This window comes from Phoenix dactylifera, chromosome 5, assembly GCF_051530095.1.
Source record: "Phoenix dactylifera cultivar Ajwa chromosome 5, Ajwa_hap1_PhDact_Kaust_v1.1, whole genome shotgun sequence".
In the NCBI taxonomy this organism is placed as follows: domain Eukaryota; kingdom Viridiplantae; phylum Streptophyta; class Magnoliopsida; order Arecales; family Arecaceae; genus Phoenix; species Phoenix dactylifera.
Window position 1 is genome coordinate 35,633,398 of NC_143194.1, and position 22,120 is coordinate 35,655,517.

The window sequence follows — 22,120 nt, forward strand, 5'->3', positions numbered from 1 at the left end:
CCTAACCCTAGTAGGCAACAGAATCAAGGGCTGAGAGGCCAGTTTCAGATTGATTCTTATGGAAACCAGAACCATGAAGTCCAAGCAATTACTACTTTACGGTCTGGCAAGCAAGTGGACAATAAGGTTCAACTTCCTATACAAGAAAAAGAAGAAAAGCATGAACCGAATCCCACTCAGAAAAAGGCACAAGAACAGAAAACACAAGGAATAGAGGAGAAACCAATAGAGACATACACACCCAAGGCTCCCTTTCCCAGTAGACTTCAGGACTCAAAGAAACAATCTAACTTTGATGAAATAATGGAAGTCTTTAAAACTGTTCAAATAAATATACCTTTTCTCGATGCCATAAGACAAATTCCCTCCTATACAAAATTTTTGAAAGATCTTACCACAGTTAAAAGAAAAACCAGCATTCCTAGGCAAGCTGTTATGGCTGCACAAGCCTCATCTCTCATTCAACAACAGATTGCCCCGAAATTCAAAGATCCTGGTTGCCCCACCATTGAAATAAAAATAGGAGAGACGATCATCCAGAGAGCCCTATTGGATTTAGGAGCCAGTGTGAACCTACTTTCCTACTATGTGTACCAAAAGTTAGGTTTGGAAAAATTAAAGCCCACAAATATTACCCTTTCCTTAGCAGATAGGACGGTGAAGTACCCTAAAGGGATTGTAGAGGATGTAATAGTGAAGGTAAACGAGTTTTACTATTCTGTGGACTTCGTTATCCTTGAGACCGAACCTGTAATACATCCAGACAATCACACACCTATAATTTTAGGTAGACCCTTCTTAGCCACAGCAAATGCTGTAATCAATTGTCGGAATGGGATGCTGAAGTTATCTTTTGGCAATATGAAAGTCGAACTTAATGTCTTTAATATAAGTAAACAACCACCAGACGACAAAGAAATCAATGAAGTTGACATGATTGAAAGTCTGGTTCAGGAGACTTTCTTACAAACTTATAATAAGGACCCTTTAGAAGCTTACCTTGCCCATTCTGAGGAAGTGGTCGAGTATTCACCCCCTAGTTCTGTTCCTCTTATAAGCATAGATCGTCACCAGCCAACTGTTCTTCCTTGGACTCTTCCAAAACCATTCTTAGATAATGGTTGAAAAAAAATGGGGATTTACATTTTGTCTGGCTGAAGACATAAAACTTAGCGCTCTTGGAAGGCAACCCAACATGTAAATATTCTCAAAAAAAAAAAAATTGCAGGTTTGGGGGTATTTTGCCCCAATTTACCCGCCCATATCAGGTACCTTCTCCTCTGTCCTCTTACTGCTTTAAATTTTCTTTAACATTGAGGACAATGTTAGATTTAGGTATGGGGGTGAGAATATTTTTGATTTTTCTTCCAAAAAAAAAAGAAAAAGGGAGAGAATATTTTTGATTTTTTTTATGCAATTAAAAAAAAATTAATAAAAAAAATTATTATTAAAATTTCAAAAAAATAATAAAAAAAAAGGGGATTTCAAATTTTTAACTCAAACTCTAATCTTTTTGGCTGTACAAACTAGGAATTGCTCCGACAATAGCTTTGAGTTAAGAAATATGATAGCAGTTCTAGCTTAAGTTTTCATCCCACCTATCTTCTGCTAACATGATACAAGATGAGTTAGCACCTACACGTAAGCACATGAATAGTGGGGTATGTAAACTTACGACTAATATGAATACTTTTAATTTTTGGGATAATTTAGAGTTATATGTGTCATGAACACCCTAGCCTAACCAAAAAAAAAAAAAGACAAAATAAAATAAAATAATGAGTTTAATTTAAGTCTTCTCACTGAGTAACCGGGCCTCCTGCCTGGCAAGCAGCGAGTATTCGCGTAAAAAGGTGAGGATGATTGAGAGTAAACTCTGAGTGACTAATTTGGCCTTGAAGCCTAGTTAACCTGAGTTATTAAGCCTGTTAGGGTGTCTCTACACCTAGTGCCCTGAGCCATCTGGATCGGGAGTCATTGGCCTAACACTCGCTACATGGGTTAGCTAGAAAGCTTAATAAGGCTAGATATTGCACAAGTCATTCTTCTTAGCACTCAGTCTGAAAAAAAAATGATGAAAAAAAAAAATGAATAAATAAATCCGGGGTGTTCATTACCATTTAACTCTAGAAAGTCTTGAAAACTAAAGTAATCATGTTGGAAGTAAAGTAAAAGCCACTCATTTATATGATACTATCTTGCACCTCACTACATTCTTGACTTGTTAGCAGATAGATGGGGTGTAATGAAATTTGAGTTAGAGTCTGTTTAAATATGATAACAACAAGTCTCTATTGTCCTTGCAATTCTAGTTTCATACAGTAATACTTGTTCAAATTTCGAGTTAAAATTTGAAAATCCCTGACTCATGAAGTTTGTGGGTAACTTCACTGCAAACCCTCACGAGACAACACTCGTCCCCTAGGGTAACCTAGGGGTTTAACGGCTTGTTGCACATGCTAAGTGCAATCGTAATGCTCTACGAAAGTGAGTATTTATCTTAGTATATTTATATAATAAATAACACTTTTGCTCTCTCATTTTATCATTTTCGCACTGAATTGCTAGAGACTAGCAATAAGCTACTTGGGGGGTGTGATGAGAACACAAAAGTGCGACCTACATGTTACTAAAATGAGTGTTATTGTTAACCGATAATAATAAATTCACTAGATTAATATTATATATGGATTTAACATAGATTAGTATAAATTAGAGATAAAATGCACATTGAGTACAAATTTGAATTCAAATCGGGTCCGAGTCGGGTTCGGGTCCGAATCGGATCCATTTCTTTTGAGCCTTTGGAAAATAATTTTGGACAAATCTAAATTTGCCATAAGGTGCTGGGTAACCCATGACTTGAAAGATGACCCGTCCGTCTACAAGCCAAATTCCATATCACACTATTCTTTTTTATCTAATTGGACGGAACTTGATATCTCCCAGACCTTCCTCCAAATCCAATTCCATTGCAGGCACATGACCCATTTCCTCTTCTCCCGTCGCTGCCAGCTCTTCCGTGATGCTAGCAGGGGTCCCGCAGCGTGTCGCCACCGTGTCTCTAGCCGTCTGCGACCAAATCCCCGCACCGCAGGCCACCTAGCAAAGAAGGAAGTTCTCACCGTGCCACCCACCGCGTGCCAGCAGCGCGTCCGCATCTTCAACGGCATCATCCCGCGCGTCTCCTTCCTCCCGACGATCACGCTCTCAGCTCTTCCGTGATCCCAGCCGTGGCATCCGTCCCATCCCTTCCGCCCATTTCAAGTGCAGCCCGGATCCGCGTCCCCACCTCCCGGAATCCCATCGTCCACGGATCACGCTTCATCATCAGCTCCACCGTGCCAGCAACGCCCGAAATCCCAGCATCCGAAGAAGGAAGCCCCAGCCGTGATCCAATCTCCGGCGATCCCGCACCGCGTCTGCACCGCGTCTCCACCACATGCCAGCAACGCCTGCGTTCTTCACGCGCTGCAAGCATCCCGTCCGCCCACTGCATCTCCTCCCTTTCGATTTCAAGCCGAGATCACAGCATCCCGTGATCCCCGCATCCGACTGCAAGCATCCCGTGATCGACTCCTATCCGCGTCCCCACCTTCCGCTTCAGCTCCCAGCAGCCGTCCACGAAGCTTCCGCCCGGATCTCATCCGTGATCGACTCCTCCCCGCATCCTCACCGCGTCTGCCATCACCTTCCGATTCCAGTCCGTCCGCGGCTATAAAAGGAGAAGGAGGAAGAGGAGGGGGTGTGCTCGGTTGGGGCTGGTCCAAGGAAAAAGAAGAGAAATGCTCTGTTTTCTCTTTTGAAAACAGAGCATATTCTGTTTGTTTTTTTTTTCTTTAGTTTTCTTTTTTTTGTTTTATTAAGAGTTTTTATTTGAGAGCAAGTGTTTTGGGATTTTTAGTTTTATTCATGCTAAAGTTGTAATTTCTGTTTTTAATCTACGTTCTTCAAATTATGCAATCTTTTAATTTTTCTTTGATGCAATATATTTAATTTTCCTTCATGCAATCGATGTTCTAGTCTTCAATATCCCTAGCACTGTTTTCATCCATTTTATGCCAGAATTTTCTTTTTCATTAAATATATAAATGATCCTCGAATTTAAGTACCTGTCTTTCAATTAATTTCAATTAGAAAACATTCTCCGGTAGACCAGGGAATCCATCAACATCTTCAAAATAATGTTTTTCTTTAATCATTCAAAAATTGATTTCAAATCCGAGTGAATGTTCTAATTTTTATGCAACTCCAATCGCCTCCCTGTGGATCGACCTCTTACAACCACTATTCTTTGGGTAGAACAGGTAAGAGTAGAATTAAATTTAACTTTTGTCCGTCGGTTCTAACAACGATCTGTCTAGCATATTTTTAGGTAGACAGGAATCGGACGAACAATACCCTTCCAAAATTGATATTTGCATGTATACCCTCATAAAATACTTGTTTTGTATGTATACCCATGCCATCTAACGTCGTTAAGAAGTTAACGGTTTAAAATTAAAATGACAAAAATACCATTAAAGGGTAAACATAGAAAAAGAAACATTTATAAAGGTATACATGAAAATAGCAATTTTGGATGTTATTCATGCAATTTCATATATTTAGCCGTATACATGCAAAACAAATTTTAGATTTTTGCATAAATACCCTTCTAAATATTATAATTTGTACGAATGCCCTCCAAATTGATATTTACTTGTCTGCCCTCACAAAACACTATTTTTTGTATGAATACTTTTGACATAACGATTCAGCTAACGTAATTAGCCAAAATTATATTTATTTAAATTAAAAATTAATAAAAATTATGAAAGTATCTTTTTATTTCTAAAGTGAGTAATAGGTTAACAGATCTCACTGAAAACTAGAACAGGTTGAAATAGAAAAAAATAAAATTAGATTTTTTTGCATGTAAACCCTCATAAATATGTGAAATTGCATGAATACCCTCACAAAATATTATTTGCATATATACCTTTATCAAATATTTTTTTTGCACATTTACCTATTGAGGGTATTTCGGTCATTTATAATTTTAAACTGCTAATTTCTTAACGGCATTAGATGGGATGGGCATATATGCAATAAAAAAGAAAAATGGAGGGTATACTGCAAAACAAGTATTTTATAAGGGTATACATACAAATATCAATTTTGGACAGGTATTCATGCAAATTTCAATATTTAGAAGGATATGTGCGCAAAAAACCCCTTGATTTTATTATATGTTGTAGATCTATGAACGATCTACACACTAACATAAAAAATTTTAATTTTTGAATTATATATAATTTTTAAAAATTAAAAATATATTTTTGGAATAAAAAATAAAAAATAATAAAATAAATAAAATTGAAAAATAACTGTAAAATCAGAAATGTATTTTGGGGCAAGCAAGCTACTCTCCATAAAAATTTGGTGTTCATTATTTCAAGTTTTGATGCGATCATGCACACAGTGGCTTAGGTCTAATTTGAAAAAAAAAATAAGAAATAAACAGCTTTTGATGCATGCCCGAGAGCCTAAAAAAATATATGTAGCATCCATTGTTGGGTTCTATATGAATCTGAACTGAAATTAATTTTTTAAAATATTAATATTTATAAATTATTTTTAAATTCAAAAAATAATTAAAAATATATAAATAATTCTAAAAATTATGAAAAAGTAATAGTATAGAGAGGGATGGGGCATGGAGGTGGCCAGTGCTGAAACCATCGCCCTAAATCAGCGGATTGTCTCTTCCTTCTTCCCTCTATATTTCTTTTTACTATATAATGTATTCAAATTGGTTCAAATAATCGAAGGAGCGACACCAGAATGTTCGCACTTCTGGTTTGGTACCATCTTAGGGTAAAAATAAATGCTTAGAAGCAAAGCCAAAGGCATGATTTTATGTGTGGTGACTAAGGCCCTGTTTGGGGGAGCTGTTGGCAGTAGAGCTGTTGGAAGTAGAGCTGTCTGAAGTAGAGCTGTTATAAAAAGTTGTTTGTTGTTTGGTAACTATATTTTTAAAGTGCTGTGGCACTTTAACATATGTTTGGTAAACAAACTGAGAAAGTACTTTTATATGACAAACTTACCATAAAGGACATTGCATAGTATTATACAATAGAACATGATAAAACATAACATATATTAATACATAATATACGATATAGTATAATATTACTGTAATATAAAATATTATTATTATAATATAGTAATATGATATTGCATAGCATAGCATAATGGTAATATAATTATTAGAGTAAATTAATTTTCTATTATATAACATAATATTAAATTATTTAACATAACATATTAAGGTATTATGATATAATGTAATATATATTATATTTATAGTATAATACAATAATAAAGATATAAAATATTATAATTATTAGTATTAATTAATTTTTCATAATATAACATAATATTAAATTATTTAAAATAACATATTAATGTATTATGATATAAGGTAATATAATATAATATGTATAGTATAATACAATAATAAAGGTATAAAATAATATATTATTAGTATAAATTAATTTCTCATAATATAACATAATATTAAATTATTTAACATTATATATTAATGTATTATGATATAATGTAATATAATAATATATTTATAGTATAATACAACAATAAATAACCATTTATCTGTTTAATAGATTATCTCTTTATTTAACTATTTGCAATGGCGACAAATTCACTATACTTATCAATATTATAAGGATCAGATTATTTGCCACTCACTCATTATTTTTCTCTTTATTTATTTATTTATACGTTCATTCGTATATATATTTTTATTTATGCATTTATTTATTTATTATTTTATCCATTGAAATGTATTTATTTATTATCTTATTTATTTATTCATTCATTCATTCATTTATATAAATATTTATTTATTTATTTATTTATTTATTCTTTTCTTTTCTTTTCATTTCATTTATTTTATTTCCTTTTCTTCTTTTTTTCCTTTTCTTTTTTTCTTCTCTTCTTCTCCTTCCTTCCTCTGCCCCCTTCTCCGTTCTTCTCCTCCCGCGCGGCCGGCAGCACAGGAAGGGGGCCAGGCCGCGGCGGCCGCGGGAGGGGGCCGGGCCGTGGCCGGCGGCAGTCTCGGTGGCCGACGGCGCCGGAGGGGGTACGGCACTACGGCGGCGGGGGAGAGGGAGGGGGTGCGGTGGCGGGGGAGAGGGAGGGGGTGCGGCACTGCAGCGGCGGGGGAGAGGGAGGGGATGCGGCGGCGGGGGAGAGGGAGGCACTGCAGCGGGGGCGTGGGAGAGGGAGGGGGTGCGGCGGCGGTGTGGGAGAGGGAGGGGGGGCGGCGGCGGGGGAGAGGGAGGGGGTGCGGCGGCGGCGGCGGTGCAGGGGGGAGGGGGCGTGCAGGTGGGTTGGGAGGTGGGTTGGGAGAGGAACAGGCGGGCGGCGGGGGGAGGGTGCGGGTGGGTTGGGAGGTGGGTTGGGAGAGGAACAGGAGGGGAGAGGAACAGGCGGTGAGACGGTTTTGGGGGAGGAATTTTTTTTTTAAATGGGGGTATTTTGGTCAAAAATATAGCTTTCCGAAAAAGCTGAAACAGCTTCCTCCCAAAAGCTCCAAACTGGAGCTTCCTCCCAAAAGCTGTTTTCAGCTTCCCGCAAAAGCTGAAACAGCTTTTTGAAAAATTTACCAAACACAGTTTTTCATCTAAAAGTACTTTTGGAGAGCCAAAAAGCACTTTCTGGCCCTCCAAAAGTACTTTTAGCTAAAAAATGGTGTTTGGTAAATTTTTTGAAAAGCTGTTTCAGCTTTTGCGGAAAGCTGAAAACAGCTTTTGGAGAAAAGCTCCAATTTGGAGCTTTCCGAAAATGCTGTTTTCAGCTTTTTCGAAAAGCTATATTTTTGACCAAAATACCCCCATGTCAAAAAAAATCCTCCCCCAAAACCTCGTCTTACCACCTGTTCCTCTCCCAACCGACCCGCCCCCACCCCCCTCCCCCCGCCCTGTTCCTCTCCCAACCCACCAGCTCCCCCGCCGCCGCACCCCCTCCCTCTCCCCCGCCGCCGCTGCAGGGCCTCCCTCTCCCCCGCCGTCGCACCCCCTCCCTCTCCCCCGCCGCTGCAGTGCACCGCCGCCGCACCCCCTCCGTCTCCCCCGCCGCCGCAATGTCGCACCCCCTCCCTCTCCCCCGCCGCTGCACCTCGTCCCTCTCCCCCGTCGTCGTAGTGCCGCACCCCCTCCAGCGCCGACTGCCGCCGGCCACGGCCCGACCCCCTCCCGCGGCCGCCGCGGCCTGGCCCCCTTCCGGTGCTGCCGGCCGCGCGGGAGGAGAAGAACGAGGAGAAGGGGGCAGAGGAAGGAAGGAGAAGAAGAGAAGAAAAAAAGAAAAGGAAAAAAAAGAAGAAAAGAAAATAAAATAAAAGAAAGGAAAAGAAAAGAATAAATAAATAAATAAATGCATAAATAAATATTCATATAAATGAATGAATGAATGAATAAATAAATAAGATAATAAATAAATATATTTCAATGGATAAAATAATAAATAAATAAATACATAAATAAATATATATATACGAATGAACGTATAAATAAATAAATATAAAGAAAAATAATGAGTGAGTGGCAAATAATCTGATCCTTATGATATTGATAAGTACAGTGAATTTGTCGCCATTACAAATAGTTAAGTAAAGAGATAATCTATTAAACAGATAAATGATTATTTATTGTTGTATTATACTATAAATATATTATTATATTATATTATATCATAATACATTAATATGTAATGTTAAATAATTTAATATTATGTTATATTATGAAAAATTAATTTATACTAATAATATATTATTTTATACCTTTATTATTGTCTTATACTATACATATTATATTATATTACCTTATATCATAATACATTAATATGTTATTTTAAATAATTTAATATTATGTTATATTATGAGAAATTAATTAAATATTTTATACCTTTATTATTGTATTATACTATAAATATAATATATATTACATTATATCATAATACATTAATATGTTATGTTAAATAATTTAATATTATGTTATATTATAGAAAATTAATTTACTCTAATAATTATATTACCATTATGCTATGCTATGCAATATCATATTACTATATTATAATAATAATATTTTATATTACAGTAATATTATACTATATCGTATATTATGTATTAATATATGTTATGTTTTATCATGCTCTATTGTATAATACTATACAATGTCCTTTATGGTAATTTTGTCATATAAAAGTACTTTCTCAGTTTGTTTACCAAACATATGTTAAAGTGCCACAGCACTTTAAAAATATAGTTACCAAACAACAAACAGCTTTTTATAACAGCTCTACTTCAGACAGCTCTACTTCCAGCAGCTCTACTTCCAACAGCTCTACTGCCAACAGCTCCCCCAAACAGGGCCTAAGAGCATCTCGTCATATTTATTTACATTAACAGAAATCATTAAATGATGAAACCAAACTGGCCACATTCAAAATAGGCTGCAATAAATGACATGTATAACCATTTATTTATGTTTTTAGCTTGCTAGTCCAAAAAACTAAAATATTATGAGAAAAATGGATCGATGCTGTTAAATTTTTAAACCAATCCAGCTAGTAATGCATCTGTATCATTAGAAGCAGACTTCCAACATCGCTACGCTGACAAGGCAACCAAATTAGCCCCTCAGCATTATATAATTTTCCACACGATATTATAGGGTATTCTGGCACATATGATATACATAATGAATCTGCAGTATCAGTAGGTCACATTAGAACAACTTTTGAGGTATAGCAAAAATTGACTCAGTGATGTAGAAACATCAATCTGCCGCATTATATCTGTTGTTGACAGATATCTGTACGTCGAGAATGAAATAGAAACAAGCTTAACTTTGAAAATAGAAATGTAAATTTAGAACCAGTAATTTCAAAGTTTTTGACATAGTATAACATGCACACAAGCCCACATTTGTTTGCACTCAACTTAGTATAAAAAATATCTACAAATCAGCAAGTTCATTATTCTTGATTGCATATGTTTCTTTTATGACATTATAAACTCCTCGACAAAAGTGGTGGCATCATAGAAAATGGAGGATAACCCAGTGATGATAAAAAAAAAACTCAACTTGGTGAGGTTTCAATGTGTCATTGCAACAAAAGAAATTGAGAGCGCAGCACATATTTTAGTGTTGATAATGCACAATTATAGCAAAGAAGTTTTCATGGGGAGAAAATCCATCATGCCTAGATTGAATGGTACATGCAAAGGATACAGTGAAAACTGAAAAGCTAGATTTAGCAAACAATTTTCTGACAAGATCTCAGGTATACGGAAGATAAACATGGCTGGTGAAGCACTGCCATACCTGTATAGGATAGAGGCATTGCCCAAAATTGTATTATAGAGAAATCAACTAATAGCGCAAGGAAAGAGTAGTGAATTAAAGACAGACTAGTAGAGTATCAACTACATGCCAGGAAGACCACGTCACCAATCTTGAGATTGTTTTTCAAAACGTGGCGAATAAGCATAATATGGTTTGATATTCAACATCTAAGCTCAAGATAAGAAAAGAGTAAACAGATAGATGTCCTGATTTGTTTTGATAGCTTGGAAATACAAATAAGCATTTCTCAGGAGCATGCAAAGAAGTACAAAACATGAGCGACGTCAAAAGAAAGACCATTTTGTGCCCTGGTTATTAATTAACTTCTGATTAGGTTGCGGTCCATTTTGCATGATTGTTGTGCAGGGTTTTACAACAAGATCAAAATGAGTGAGATTACTAAATTTATATACATTCAAGAGTATAAGGGTTTCAAAACAAATCATACCAACTATTTGAATTATCCCCTAGATTATGTTCTATGCAGATGTGTGCATGACAACAAGGTCAAGATAAGTAAGAACAATATATTCAGGAAGAATATTTAAGAGGTCATCAAAGGTTCTAACATAAATTGAACGAAGTAGAACCTACCCTTTAGGCCAAGGATTCATGTCCTTTTGCGACCCAACGACACACCGGTACCATACCATCACGAAGAGAAAACAGTACCAAGGACCACCCCAGGACACCACTTCGCTCAAGAATCAGGACATCCTGGCCGTCCCGATTACCGGCCAAAGCAGACAGGGACAGTGGTATCCCAACAATTGGGATGGTGGTGCATCCTAGGACACAATTTTTTTCTTTTTTTCCGCTTCATACACCTATACCCATCCAGGTACCATACCTAGCTGGAAACAAACCAGGACAGGTATAAGACTTCAAATTCAATTCTTTCTTCAGGCAGAGTTAATAATTATAAAGGTTATTTAGTTTGATCCATGGTTTGCCGTACCAGCCGGTACGGATCGATACCAAATTAGCGTGGAATCCGGTACCGGAAGCTTATCGTTGAAGAACCGGTACGGGACCAATATGGCCCAATACGTGAAACCCCAAAATCCGGCCATTCAACGGGACCGGTATGGGCCGGTACAGAACCAGTACCGGACCGGTATGGACCGGTATTGTACCAATCCGGGCCGCCACCGGTACCGGTACGGCGGACCTTGATTGGTCAAAATTAGCACCTCAGCTTTGTATTACATAGGATGGGAAATTACATAAATCCAAAGATATGGGGCATTATGGCAACAAATAAAGTCTGTGCTGAGCACACTTCAGATGGATCTAAAATGTTTGATTCTAGTTGGTATTCCTTTGCAAATCCGGTATAAAATGTGGTCAAGGAAGCTTTACAAGATCCAAAATTCAAAGTTTTTTAGAAAAGACCTGCATAACATTTCCAGCACTTCCAGCAATTCCGCTCAAGTAAACAGTTTGAATAGAATCCACAATAAGAGCTTGAGGAGAGAGTTTTTGGATTTTATCCAAGATGTCCTGCAAAGAACAAATTTATCCAAAATTTAGAGAAAGTCGTAGCTAACATTTCCAAAAAAATCACAAAACACAAAATTCCTTGGCCGTTAAAACAGTCATAATTATTCAAAAAATTTGTCTTACAATATTATACCATAACCTGGAAGAGTTATAAACTTGCATTCTGAACAGGCAGCAAGACTCTGCTTAACTAGTAAAAATAATAGGAACTGCACTCAGCTCCAGAAGCAGCTTAACTAGATACTATTGACAGAATGATACACAAGCAAAAAAGATATAAAATGAAAATGTTAACAGATACATTGATGAGCATGCACATATATGTATATATATATATATGGAATGCCTGAACATAATCTCAACTTTAATGCAAAGAATGCATTTCTTTGTTTAACTGCATTGAAGCATATTATCAATATACTAGATACAGAGGCAGGGTAACAGAAAGTTTGACTAGTAGTTGTTTTCAAAGAAATTCTGAGGCAACATAGGAATGTCAAATTGCACTCTTCTTTCAACAGTACTGAAAGTCAGAAGATTGTAGAAGACCCAATAAATCTGCATGATAAAAAGGTTTCTACTTAGCACTGATTCATGAAACATATAGAAGGTTATGTACCAGCTGCAGCACTAACTTGTCAACAATGTGCTGTCAGCCTATTCAACTAAGATGTGATATTGCTTTCTGTTTCTCATATTCTAACCAATTTATACCAGTTCACAAGGAAGTACCTTTAACTAAGTTTCTTTTTTCCTTTTTGCTCAAAGTTGCTGAAGTAAACATTTTTACATGCCCAACAGATACTGTACAGTAGTTATGGAATCCAAAGTTCAGCCTGCCTTTAATGCCGCTATTGTAGAATTAGAAAGGCCAAAGGCCAAAGTAGGAATTTCACATGTATATACTCTTGGGGAACAACTTTGTCGGTTCTTCTAATCATCTTAACTTCCAAATTTTCAATCTCCAAAATTAATTTTAAATGCACAGTAATATCAATATAACATTAGCAATCAAGAAAATATATAACTACAGGCAGTTATCTTCTCCATAAGCCAACATGACTAAACTTCTGTAGCGTTAATAAAGGAAGCATAGATAGCAAATGATGTAAAAGCAAGCACCTCAATATCTGTACTTGAGTACAAGTAGAGGTCTTCTGTTGTGATTCCCATGCGGAAAGCCCTGTTCCCAATTTGTTCAATACTCTGTCACGCCATTAAAAGATAATGTATGTTCATACGACAGCAAATAAGGCCAGCAAAGTGAGCAATCATACAGGCATAATGAAGATACTGAACCTCATCTGATTTAGGTATGGTCTTATTCTCTTATCCATACACAAGAAGCAATTACTACTTAGCAAACAAGAGTTACAAAAGCCATCTATTTCACCAATGAAAGCAACAGCATAACAGATTTACAACAATAGGTATGAGACCCCACTTCTAAAAATATTTTCTGTCCTACAAAATTCCAAATATCAATAAAGCTATCTCCGCCATGTAAATGTATGCTCTAATCATCTCCCCCACTCTTCTTCCTTTTCTAAAATTGATGGCTCATCATGCATAAAGAACATTTCCACAGAAGAAGAAAAGCCTAATGGTGCAAAATTTCAAAAAATCAACAAAGCGAAGAGTACCCGGATAATGTAATTATGGCAAGACAACCAATTGCCACACATGCTTGGTACTCCTGATGAAAGATTGGATTCCTGACAGCACGAAAAGTATTCTTGCCACTCTTTTGGGTGCAAGGGACGCAATAATAGTGGTTTATAAGTAGGCAAGAAAACTAAATAGTGAAAGTGAATATACCAGTCATTGTGCACTCTGTATCAGCAGTCAAATGGTATGATGTCCTACTTCTTAGACTTCCAAAAGATAGATAATCACTGGGGAAGACTCAACATCAGATGAAGAAATGGGAACAAGAAATCACCCAACCATACAGCTTGAAATGGGATAAAAGAGTGATATAAAAAGCAATGCAGAAATTTAGCATGAGTCATGCTCCCATAAAGAGGGCGAATATGCTAAAGATCAGCTTTGAAGAGACAACAAGCTAGCTGACCATATCAAGTGACAGGGAGATAGAGAAATAAACCAAATTGGAAGAAACTGAAAAATGTCAAGTGAAAGTGTGAAACTGTTAAGAAGCTTGGCATCATTAATGCAAGACTCAAATGAATCTCAAAAGGCACATAAGCAGTTCAGGAGCCTGTAAAATTAGCAGTCTCTTACAATTGGCACTGCAAGTACCTCCTGCCAAGAAGAATATAGTCAGGATCACTTTCAATGATAAACATGCTATCTACCTTGAAGGAAATGGTTTCACCACGCAAGAGAACTTTTAAGAGGAAGAGGGCGATACCAGTCCTCGAAGTCTTGCCAATTTATAGCAAGGAAGAGCCCCTAACCACCAAGCAAAGAGGGGGTTGGCAGGTTCACCATACAAGAAAGCATGGACAGCAATGTTATAATTACTAAGAGAACAAAAAGTATGCAAAAAAAGCAATCACCTGACCAAACTCCTAAAATCATGCAAGAGATAACTTTTAAGGGCTAAAGATGACCTGTAGAAGATGGAAGATCTGAGGCGAATTAAGAAACGTAGGAGGTTATGAATAGAACCAAACTAGATGTCTATGAATCAGGAAAAATTTATTCATCCATGTTAGTACAGATGTTGACACAAATAAAATTGACAGCAACGAATAAAAGAAAAATATTTTTCTAGTAACAAAAGCAATTTTTTATTTCTAGATAAGACGAATAACATAAATAGAGGCAAGTTCTACAATTCAAACTTCGACACACTCTTTAGTGACACTCCGTAAAAACAAATAAATCTTATAAAACCACTAGCATAAACACAGAATTGCACAAATGGGATTGGAGAAAGATATTATCAACATACACTAAAGAGCAACAAGCAGCTAAGCCGGTTTCCTATAGCTGAGAAATAGTAGCAGGCAGTCTGTATGTTTGCAGCTCATAAGAATGGGTAGCCACAAGGAAGTACTAAGGTGAATAAGTTTCACTGGAAGTAAGAAAAGGATTTGAGCAGGTGAATCTTTTTAATGATGACTGTGGAGAGGATAGTACTGCTCAGAATTAGCAACTAGATGTGGGGCCATCGATTAGGGTATGGATGACAAGACCAAAAGCCACCAGTCATACGTTCATCGGAATGGCACTATAATGCTGCATGATATAAGCATGCATAGCAGAAAGTTTAGGGAGAAACATAAGGAATGGGGCAGGAGAAGGCATCAACTCTATGAACATAGACGGTGTTCAGAAGAAGACTCTCAGTAATGGAACTTGGAAGAATCAGATGTGCCAAAAAGAAGAGAATTATGCACAAGATGCTCAAAAAATTACAAGTTGCATGTATCTGTCTTGACATTTTTTTATGCATAAAATTGTACCCAACGAGTTGAAATCTATGCTCCCTAAGTGGATAAAAGAAAAAGACACTCATAATCCAGAAGATGAAAGTTAGAAAGCCGAGAATAAATCAGTGGAGAGCAAAATATAAGCAATAACAATTTTATCAGAAAGTGGAAATAATATTGAGCCATCAGAAACAGAAATACAGGCAATGGATTAAAGAGCATTGAGTCAGAGATAGTGCCTTTAGAATTATCTCAACCCAAAACATAAGTACAGGTAGAAAATACAGACTGATTGCTTTCAAGGTCACAGTGTATGCTCGATGATACTATTTTATTTGTGGAAATCATGGTAAGAAAGCTAGAATAAACATGCCTCAAGAAAGAAGATATTGGATAAATTAGTGAGCCACACAATCTACTCCTGCAAGAACATAAAATTTAAAGAAGCTGGTAAACCAAATGTTCCTGACAGCAACATCCATGTAGAATTGACATATTTAAAAATATGGTGCATAAAACAATGCCAAACAATCAGCAACAAGAGCCACCACATGGAAGGAAAAAGAGATGTTCTTGCATCAAGATAAACAAGTCAAAAAACAGCTTAAGAGATAAGGTGATGCTAGCTTCAAAGATAAGACCCATGAATTCTGTAAGTAGATGCAAGCTATTAGCAGAAGAATAAAAGACAGCCAGGGTAATAGTAGAAAGTAAATAATAAATCAGAGCTAGACAAATGTCCCCACCTATGATGCCATACAACAACATGTCTGAGGTAGAACAAAGCACTCATTTCGGCAGGTTCTAGATGCAGAAAGATAAAAATATGTAATTGCACCGGTTAAGTTTATAACCATTCCCCAGTTAACTTCATGACAAAGTTGACCAAATATGATATATATTTTCATTTGTTAGATTAATAGCATGCTAGAAAATACACAAATCACATAGACCGGGAAAGGTCAGGGATGTCAGGGTGGGATAAGGTATCACAATATGGAAAAAACAAAGATGAACTTTTACCATTGGAAGTTTGGAATTTTAAGTAATCCAAATAGCGACAAAGGCTGAACAAAGTTTTTTTTTTTGAAAAAAAAAAGAATCTAGTTCTTTTACAAATCCAAATTAAATGTAATATAAGCAGACATGAATTAGCTTGAACAGACTCTGCCACCATCTAAAGGAAATGCAAAAGAAACACAGAGGATGAAACAGAAGCAACAGACAGGGTGTGCCGAGGGTCCTTGGAAGAAAGATAAGCATGTCGAACAATAAATTCTTCCCATGCTACATAAAGAACATTTGGAAAGAAGCCAACATGATGAACAAATATAAGGGAAATAACATACATATATGTACATGATGACGATGTTGAATAAGTAACATGTTCATCAAAATATGAAGAAAGGATAGCATGTACAGCAAACTGTGTGCAAGCACATAAAACACAAAAGATCAACCTAAATGATTATGATGCAAAACAAAGCATCATATTGTATGATAAGATGACACCATGTTAACAAGAGCATGCACACAAGGAAAGCATGAATAGCACAATCAAAACCAACCTCCTCACCGGAGACGTATACAACTGGAGCAGACCCCTTAAAACTGAGTCCTTGAGCTACAATAGCGGCAATCTTCATATCAAAAAACAAATTTCCAAGTCAAAACCGAACAATTTATAGGTGGACAAAATATTCAAGAAGTATATGCACGGTAGAACATCCATTCAGATATACAGGACTTTATGGTATTCAGAATTACCTATACAAGTAAAGCTATGATACCCTACATGCACAATAATCTGAGGAAACAAGCTTATACCTGCAATAATAATGTACTTTTGCCAACACCAGGGTCCCCTCCAACTAAAACCAAGGAACCTACAAGCCAAGTGCACAACTAGACTACTCATATTAATAAAATTTGGCCGCAGCAATAATCAATCCATTCTACATAAATTTGAATTTACACAGGAATCTTCAAGTGAAGTTTCACACAATTTATACCATATGTTATAACTCAATCATCTAACAGGTGGAGGAAATCGAACAAACACAGGCAAACAAATTATTCTACAAAGAGGATTCAACATAGCAAATAATCAAACCAAGTATATTTTGTTCTCTCATTTAGCAAGGCTTGCATAAGTCTGCCAACAAAATGTATAGTAATATTTCCAGTTGAACAGATCTTTTGGAAACTTGACTTCTTCCAAGAAGTAGGTCAAGGATTACAAGAGTGAACTAGGGTGTCAGCATAATAACTGTTAAAAATTGATAAATTCTATATGATCCCATACAGAAAAATTTACAAAGTTGATACGACGAGAAAACTGACATGATTTGTAAATGTCAAATCTTCATTTGAGTTAATATCGGATCAGTTAGGAACTATGAGTGTTTCAAGTGACAATGTAAAATATACATGTACATATAATATTAGTTGCATCTGTCTCATTGCTGTTTACAGTTAGAACCTCATGCCTCCCTCTCTCCATCCCTCCTGTCTCCCCTTGAAAGGTATCTCCCATTCTCACTCTTTATTATATGTGTCTAGCCTTAGCCGCCATAACAAAACAATCAACCATTTTGTCTTCTGATAGTCCTAATAAAGCAACCTTAGCCCATTCCAGCTCTATTCTTCCTAAATTCCACACATATCGATCTCAAAATCCCAATTATTAATTTAAATTATGCATGCAAATGGACATAGCAGGATGATATTACTTGTACATCATATCTGGTCTTACTATCGAATCTCATACTCAAACGTAATAGATTTTGGCATCAATCATCATCATCTGACCATAAGTGCATTTATGTTTAGGCCACCCAGCTTAAATTACATTAAAAACTTGCTCAATCTCACCATCATTAGAATAGTAGGGCAGGAAATGACAGGCATCCCCTTATCATCCATTTTATCTCCTCATTGCTCATTTCAACATCCAAAAAATGAGCTTTGGCTCCTTGTCATGGGAATGGTTTCAGTATAAGAAAGTTTAACCAAGAATGTAGACTAGGTCTACAATAAAGTTAGATACAAGAAAGGCATCCCAAATAAATTGTCAACAAGAAAGCACAAGTTTACAAGAACCAAAAGGACAAGACAACAAAGAAACTCCAAAACAAAACAAATGGCATAAATAGAAAGTATTCTAGATGTGCAAATGAGGGATAAGCATGTTGTGGTGGACAAGAGATAGATCTAGGAAGGATTAGGTGAGAATGTTCCAATTGAAGATAAAGTAATGTGGAACCAATAAAGATGTTATACTGTGTATGTGAATGAGAGAGAAGGAAGTTGCAGCGGACAAATGGTAGATCTAGGAAGGGTTAGGTCAGAGAGGAGAACAATAGAGGAAGCACAAAAGTTGCTCCAATTGAAGATAAACTGGTGTGGAACCAACAATATATGGTGCAATCACTATGTGCAGTGAAGATCAAGGATGCTCCAACACATGAATGCTCTAAGGCTTCTGTAGAAGGGTTTGGAAAGTGCTGAGACGATCCAAGATAACATAGAGAAGTTGTGAAGAATGATTTGGAAAAGCTTGCCTGATATAGCCCCATAAAATAAATGCTTCATAAAAAGGCATTTAATAAAGCTCTGCCCCAAATAGTTGATGTATGGCTACAAGGTCAGAATTTTAGTTTATACACATCCGCATGCATTTGTTTGTATGTGTGTATTATGCAGAAGTGGAAATTTATTTGGGATTGGACTTACATTAGCACCTGCTAAACTTCCCAAAGTACCAATATGTCACTCCTAAATTCTGGAAAAAAAGCCATTTAAACCTTTTTAACAATGTAGTCCTTCTTAATCTACAATCATAGGGCATCCAATTAGACTAGAAGGATACCGCCAGCATGCATTCATTATTGGGAGAATAAATGATTCTTAAGTGAATATAATTCTCATTATAAAAATTCTCACATCCAATTAGGTGGATCACACCTGAAAGAAAGTTCACTTAGTGTGACAATTTGGGGGTGGTGATTTTTTTCCTTTTTTTTCGTTTTGGGGCGCAGGGCAGTAGGGAGAGAGGGAGGGTGTGTGAGAGAGAGAGAGGAGAGATGGAGGGAGGGAAGCTTACCCAAAACTATTAGAATTATAATGGCAAACTGTTCAGAGTAACAGCAATTAGTCATCTAGCTTTATATTAAATAAAATCTTGTAGAGAGAATCATATAGTTGCTTGAATTAGATATCTGCTAAGCATTATACTCCTAACTGAAGAACATGAGCATGCAGAATATCACATTGGCAAATCAGATGAGACCAACTACATATGAAGTTAACAGGAATTCAAGAATATAATCTTACCTTGTAGAAAATGGATTTGTGATTGAAAAATAATTTGATTAAATAAGATCAAGGTAGATTCATAAGATATAGCTCATGAAAGGAAAAAGAATTCTGAATAGAAATGCAACTCAAGTAATTATTGTCTACTTTATGCGCATGTTTTCCGTTCTCGAGTATAAAGATGCACTAAAAAGCAAGGGCCAAGCACGACCTGTTCAGGAGGGTAAGAATAATACAAAGATACTATTGTGATTAGAAATCTAAATTACCTGGTACAATACCACCACCAAGAACCCTAGCAACCTCCATCCCAAAGTGTCCAGATCTAAATAACACATGAAAGCACAAACATGGTTATTTAAGATTTAGAAAACATCACAGTAATTTTTTGTACCTTACAACCAATTGTCTGTATTACTTGTTTTACAAGAAGTAGGAGGAAGTATGAGTTTCACCAAAGCTTTTAGGGCAAGAGGGATGTTTTAAACTCTCCATAATTAATTTGATCAAAGAAATATCAGAGATGAGAACATTTTAATACCCGCGCTTCACCATGCCTTCATGATAAGCATAGTGTGTATATTCTAATCAAGTAGGAATTAGAGGTTCCTCCAAAATAAGGTGGCATTCATAAGAAGCTGCCCAAAATGAAATTTTGCATATATGACCGAACAAGAAAATTTTCATATTTGAATTTCTATAGGAAAATATAAATGGAAGGATGTTAGGGACTACCTTATGCATTGTGAAACGATATATAGGTGCAATGACCATTGTTATAAATTATAACAGAAACATGGTTATTAAAGGTATTCTACACCTAGAAAGTCCAAATTATCAAAACCTTATCAGTTGCAATAGATTGAAAAGTATGCAGGAAAGGTTTTTGAAAAATTAAAGGCCGTATTTGACCAAGAAAAATTAAAGGCTGTAGCAAACTATCGAACACATTTACCAAACTATCAAGATGATCCTTTTATAATACAAAGATCCTTAGAAGTTCTGGATACACTATAAATCATGGCACTCGGTATTTTAACCACCAAGAAACACTCACAGGGGGATTCGCCACTCTGACTGGTTCGTCCCAGCATTGACATCAGCCAAGCTCTTAGGAGTCAACTGGTCCGGTTGCTGCATAAGCCATGACCCTACTGCTGCCTCAGAAACTTCAGCCCCCCTGGACCTATTGAGTTCGGTCTCCAAGAACTTCTTCACCGAGCCCAAGGTCTGGCAAGAGGGGCAAGTCCCCCACCACTGCCCATATTTAGCTCCACAGTTACCACAAAGCCAAGAGGCCTTCACCTTCCCAGTTCTCGTCCTCACAATGGATGACCAGGACTGTGAACTCGGGACCAAAGAAACCCTATTCCTCTCATCGCCCTCGCTCGAATCCTCTTCTGACTTCTTTTCTTTCTTCAAGACTCTCTTCTGCACCGCCTTCTTAGTCTTGGATCTCTTCTCTTCTGGGCCATCCTCTTCCGCCGCCCTTGTTACAAGCTGTCCCTCCAGGGGATCAAAGGACGTCCAAACCCGGGGTCCATCCTCCCGCTCATTCGAACCCCCTTCCGAATACCTCTCCTTTCTAGAAAATGTCTTCTTGGCCGACTTGTCTGCCCTAAATCTTGCTGTCGATTCCTCTTCTTGATCGTTGTCTCCATCTCCCCTGGATTCAAGCTGGTCGGTGAAGGGATCGTATGACGTCCAGGATTTAGGGCTTTCTCCGGGGTCTCCAAAACTGGACGAAACCGTATATTCTTCCTCCCAGCTTCGATTTCCAGAGTGGACGCATCTCTGGACCGAATAGATTGATCGGTGAAAAGAACTCGACTTCTCCGTGGGATTCGAGAAGAGGAGCCAAGAATTTGAGAGGGATTTGGCCGTTGGAAGATCCAGGAGATTCTTGTGGCGGAGGAGACTGCGAATAGCTCGCATCTTGAGGATCTGAGGGAGTTGCCGATGGGGTTTTAGCATCAAGAAGAGGAGAGGGAGGAGATAGGGACGAGAAGGGTTTAGAGTTTAGGGTTTAGGGGCGAAGAAAACGATCTTATGCTGCAAGACGACCCGCCAAATTCGAAAGCCAGGAATCGTTTGCGCGGCTGGAGCTCTTCTTGAAAGCGAAATGGCTAAACCGGCCTCCTTGCAGCGGTCTACATTACTCCCGGTATATATAAGATCTCGGCTCCCAGGTGGGAGCGATGCGAGTTAGGATTGCCGGCTGGTCGCCCTCCTCGTCGTCGGCCGCCTTCATCACCCACAGCGGTTAGGCGATCATGACCGTCCGATGCGGCAATACGTCCTAGAGACGGTTTTTTGTCCTGCGAGATATCCAAGCAACGGCCACTTTCACGGTATTATGGCATTCTTTGAGATGTTACTTATAAATCAAAGTTTAACGAGTGTGAATTCCAAAAACATCCCAAAACTTTTTTTTATTTGAAAATTTCGTTCCAATCCAACCTAATCCAATTAACGTGGCACATTCCAATC

The 22,120-nt window shown here is 37.3% G+C and overlaps 1 protein-coding gene across 10 annotated transcripts in view; it reads right to left on the reverse strand.

Annotated features, from left to right (window-relative positions):
• Nucleotides 1-21,854, reverse strand: part of LOC103697534 (DNA repair protein RadA-like protein) — an 80,052-nt gene extending 58,198 nt beyond the window's left edge. For 3 of the 10 annotated variants that reach the window (XM_088722625.2, XM_089930967.1, XM_088722630.2), the window contains exons 1-6: nt 20,688-21,847; nt 19,900-19,955; nt 17,141-17,199; nt 16,882-16,953; nt 13,035-13,118; nt 11,805-11,912 (exon numbers count right to left, since the gene is read on the reverse strand). In XM_088722625.2, coding sequence (XP_088578751.2) covers nt 11,805-11,912; nt 13,035-13,118; nt 16,882-16,953; nt 17,141-17,199; nt 19,900-19,955; nt 20,688-21,604 — 1,296 coding nt within the window. In that variant the 5' untranslated portion in view covers nt 21,605-21,847. Of the gene's footprint in view, nt 1-11,804; nt 11,913-13,034; nt 13,119-16,881; nt 16,954-17,140; nt 17,200-19,899; nt 19,956-20,687 lie in introns of all 10 variants that reach the window. The other 7 variants (XR_015987483.2, XR_015987480.2, XR_015987484.2 and 4 more) reach the window with 5 other exon arrangements.
• Nucleotides 21,855-22,120: the final 266 nt, after the last annotated feature.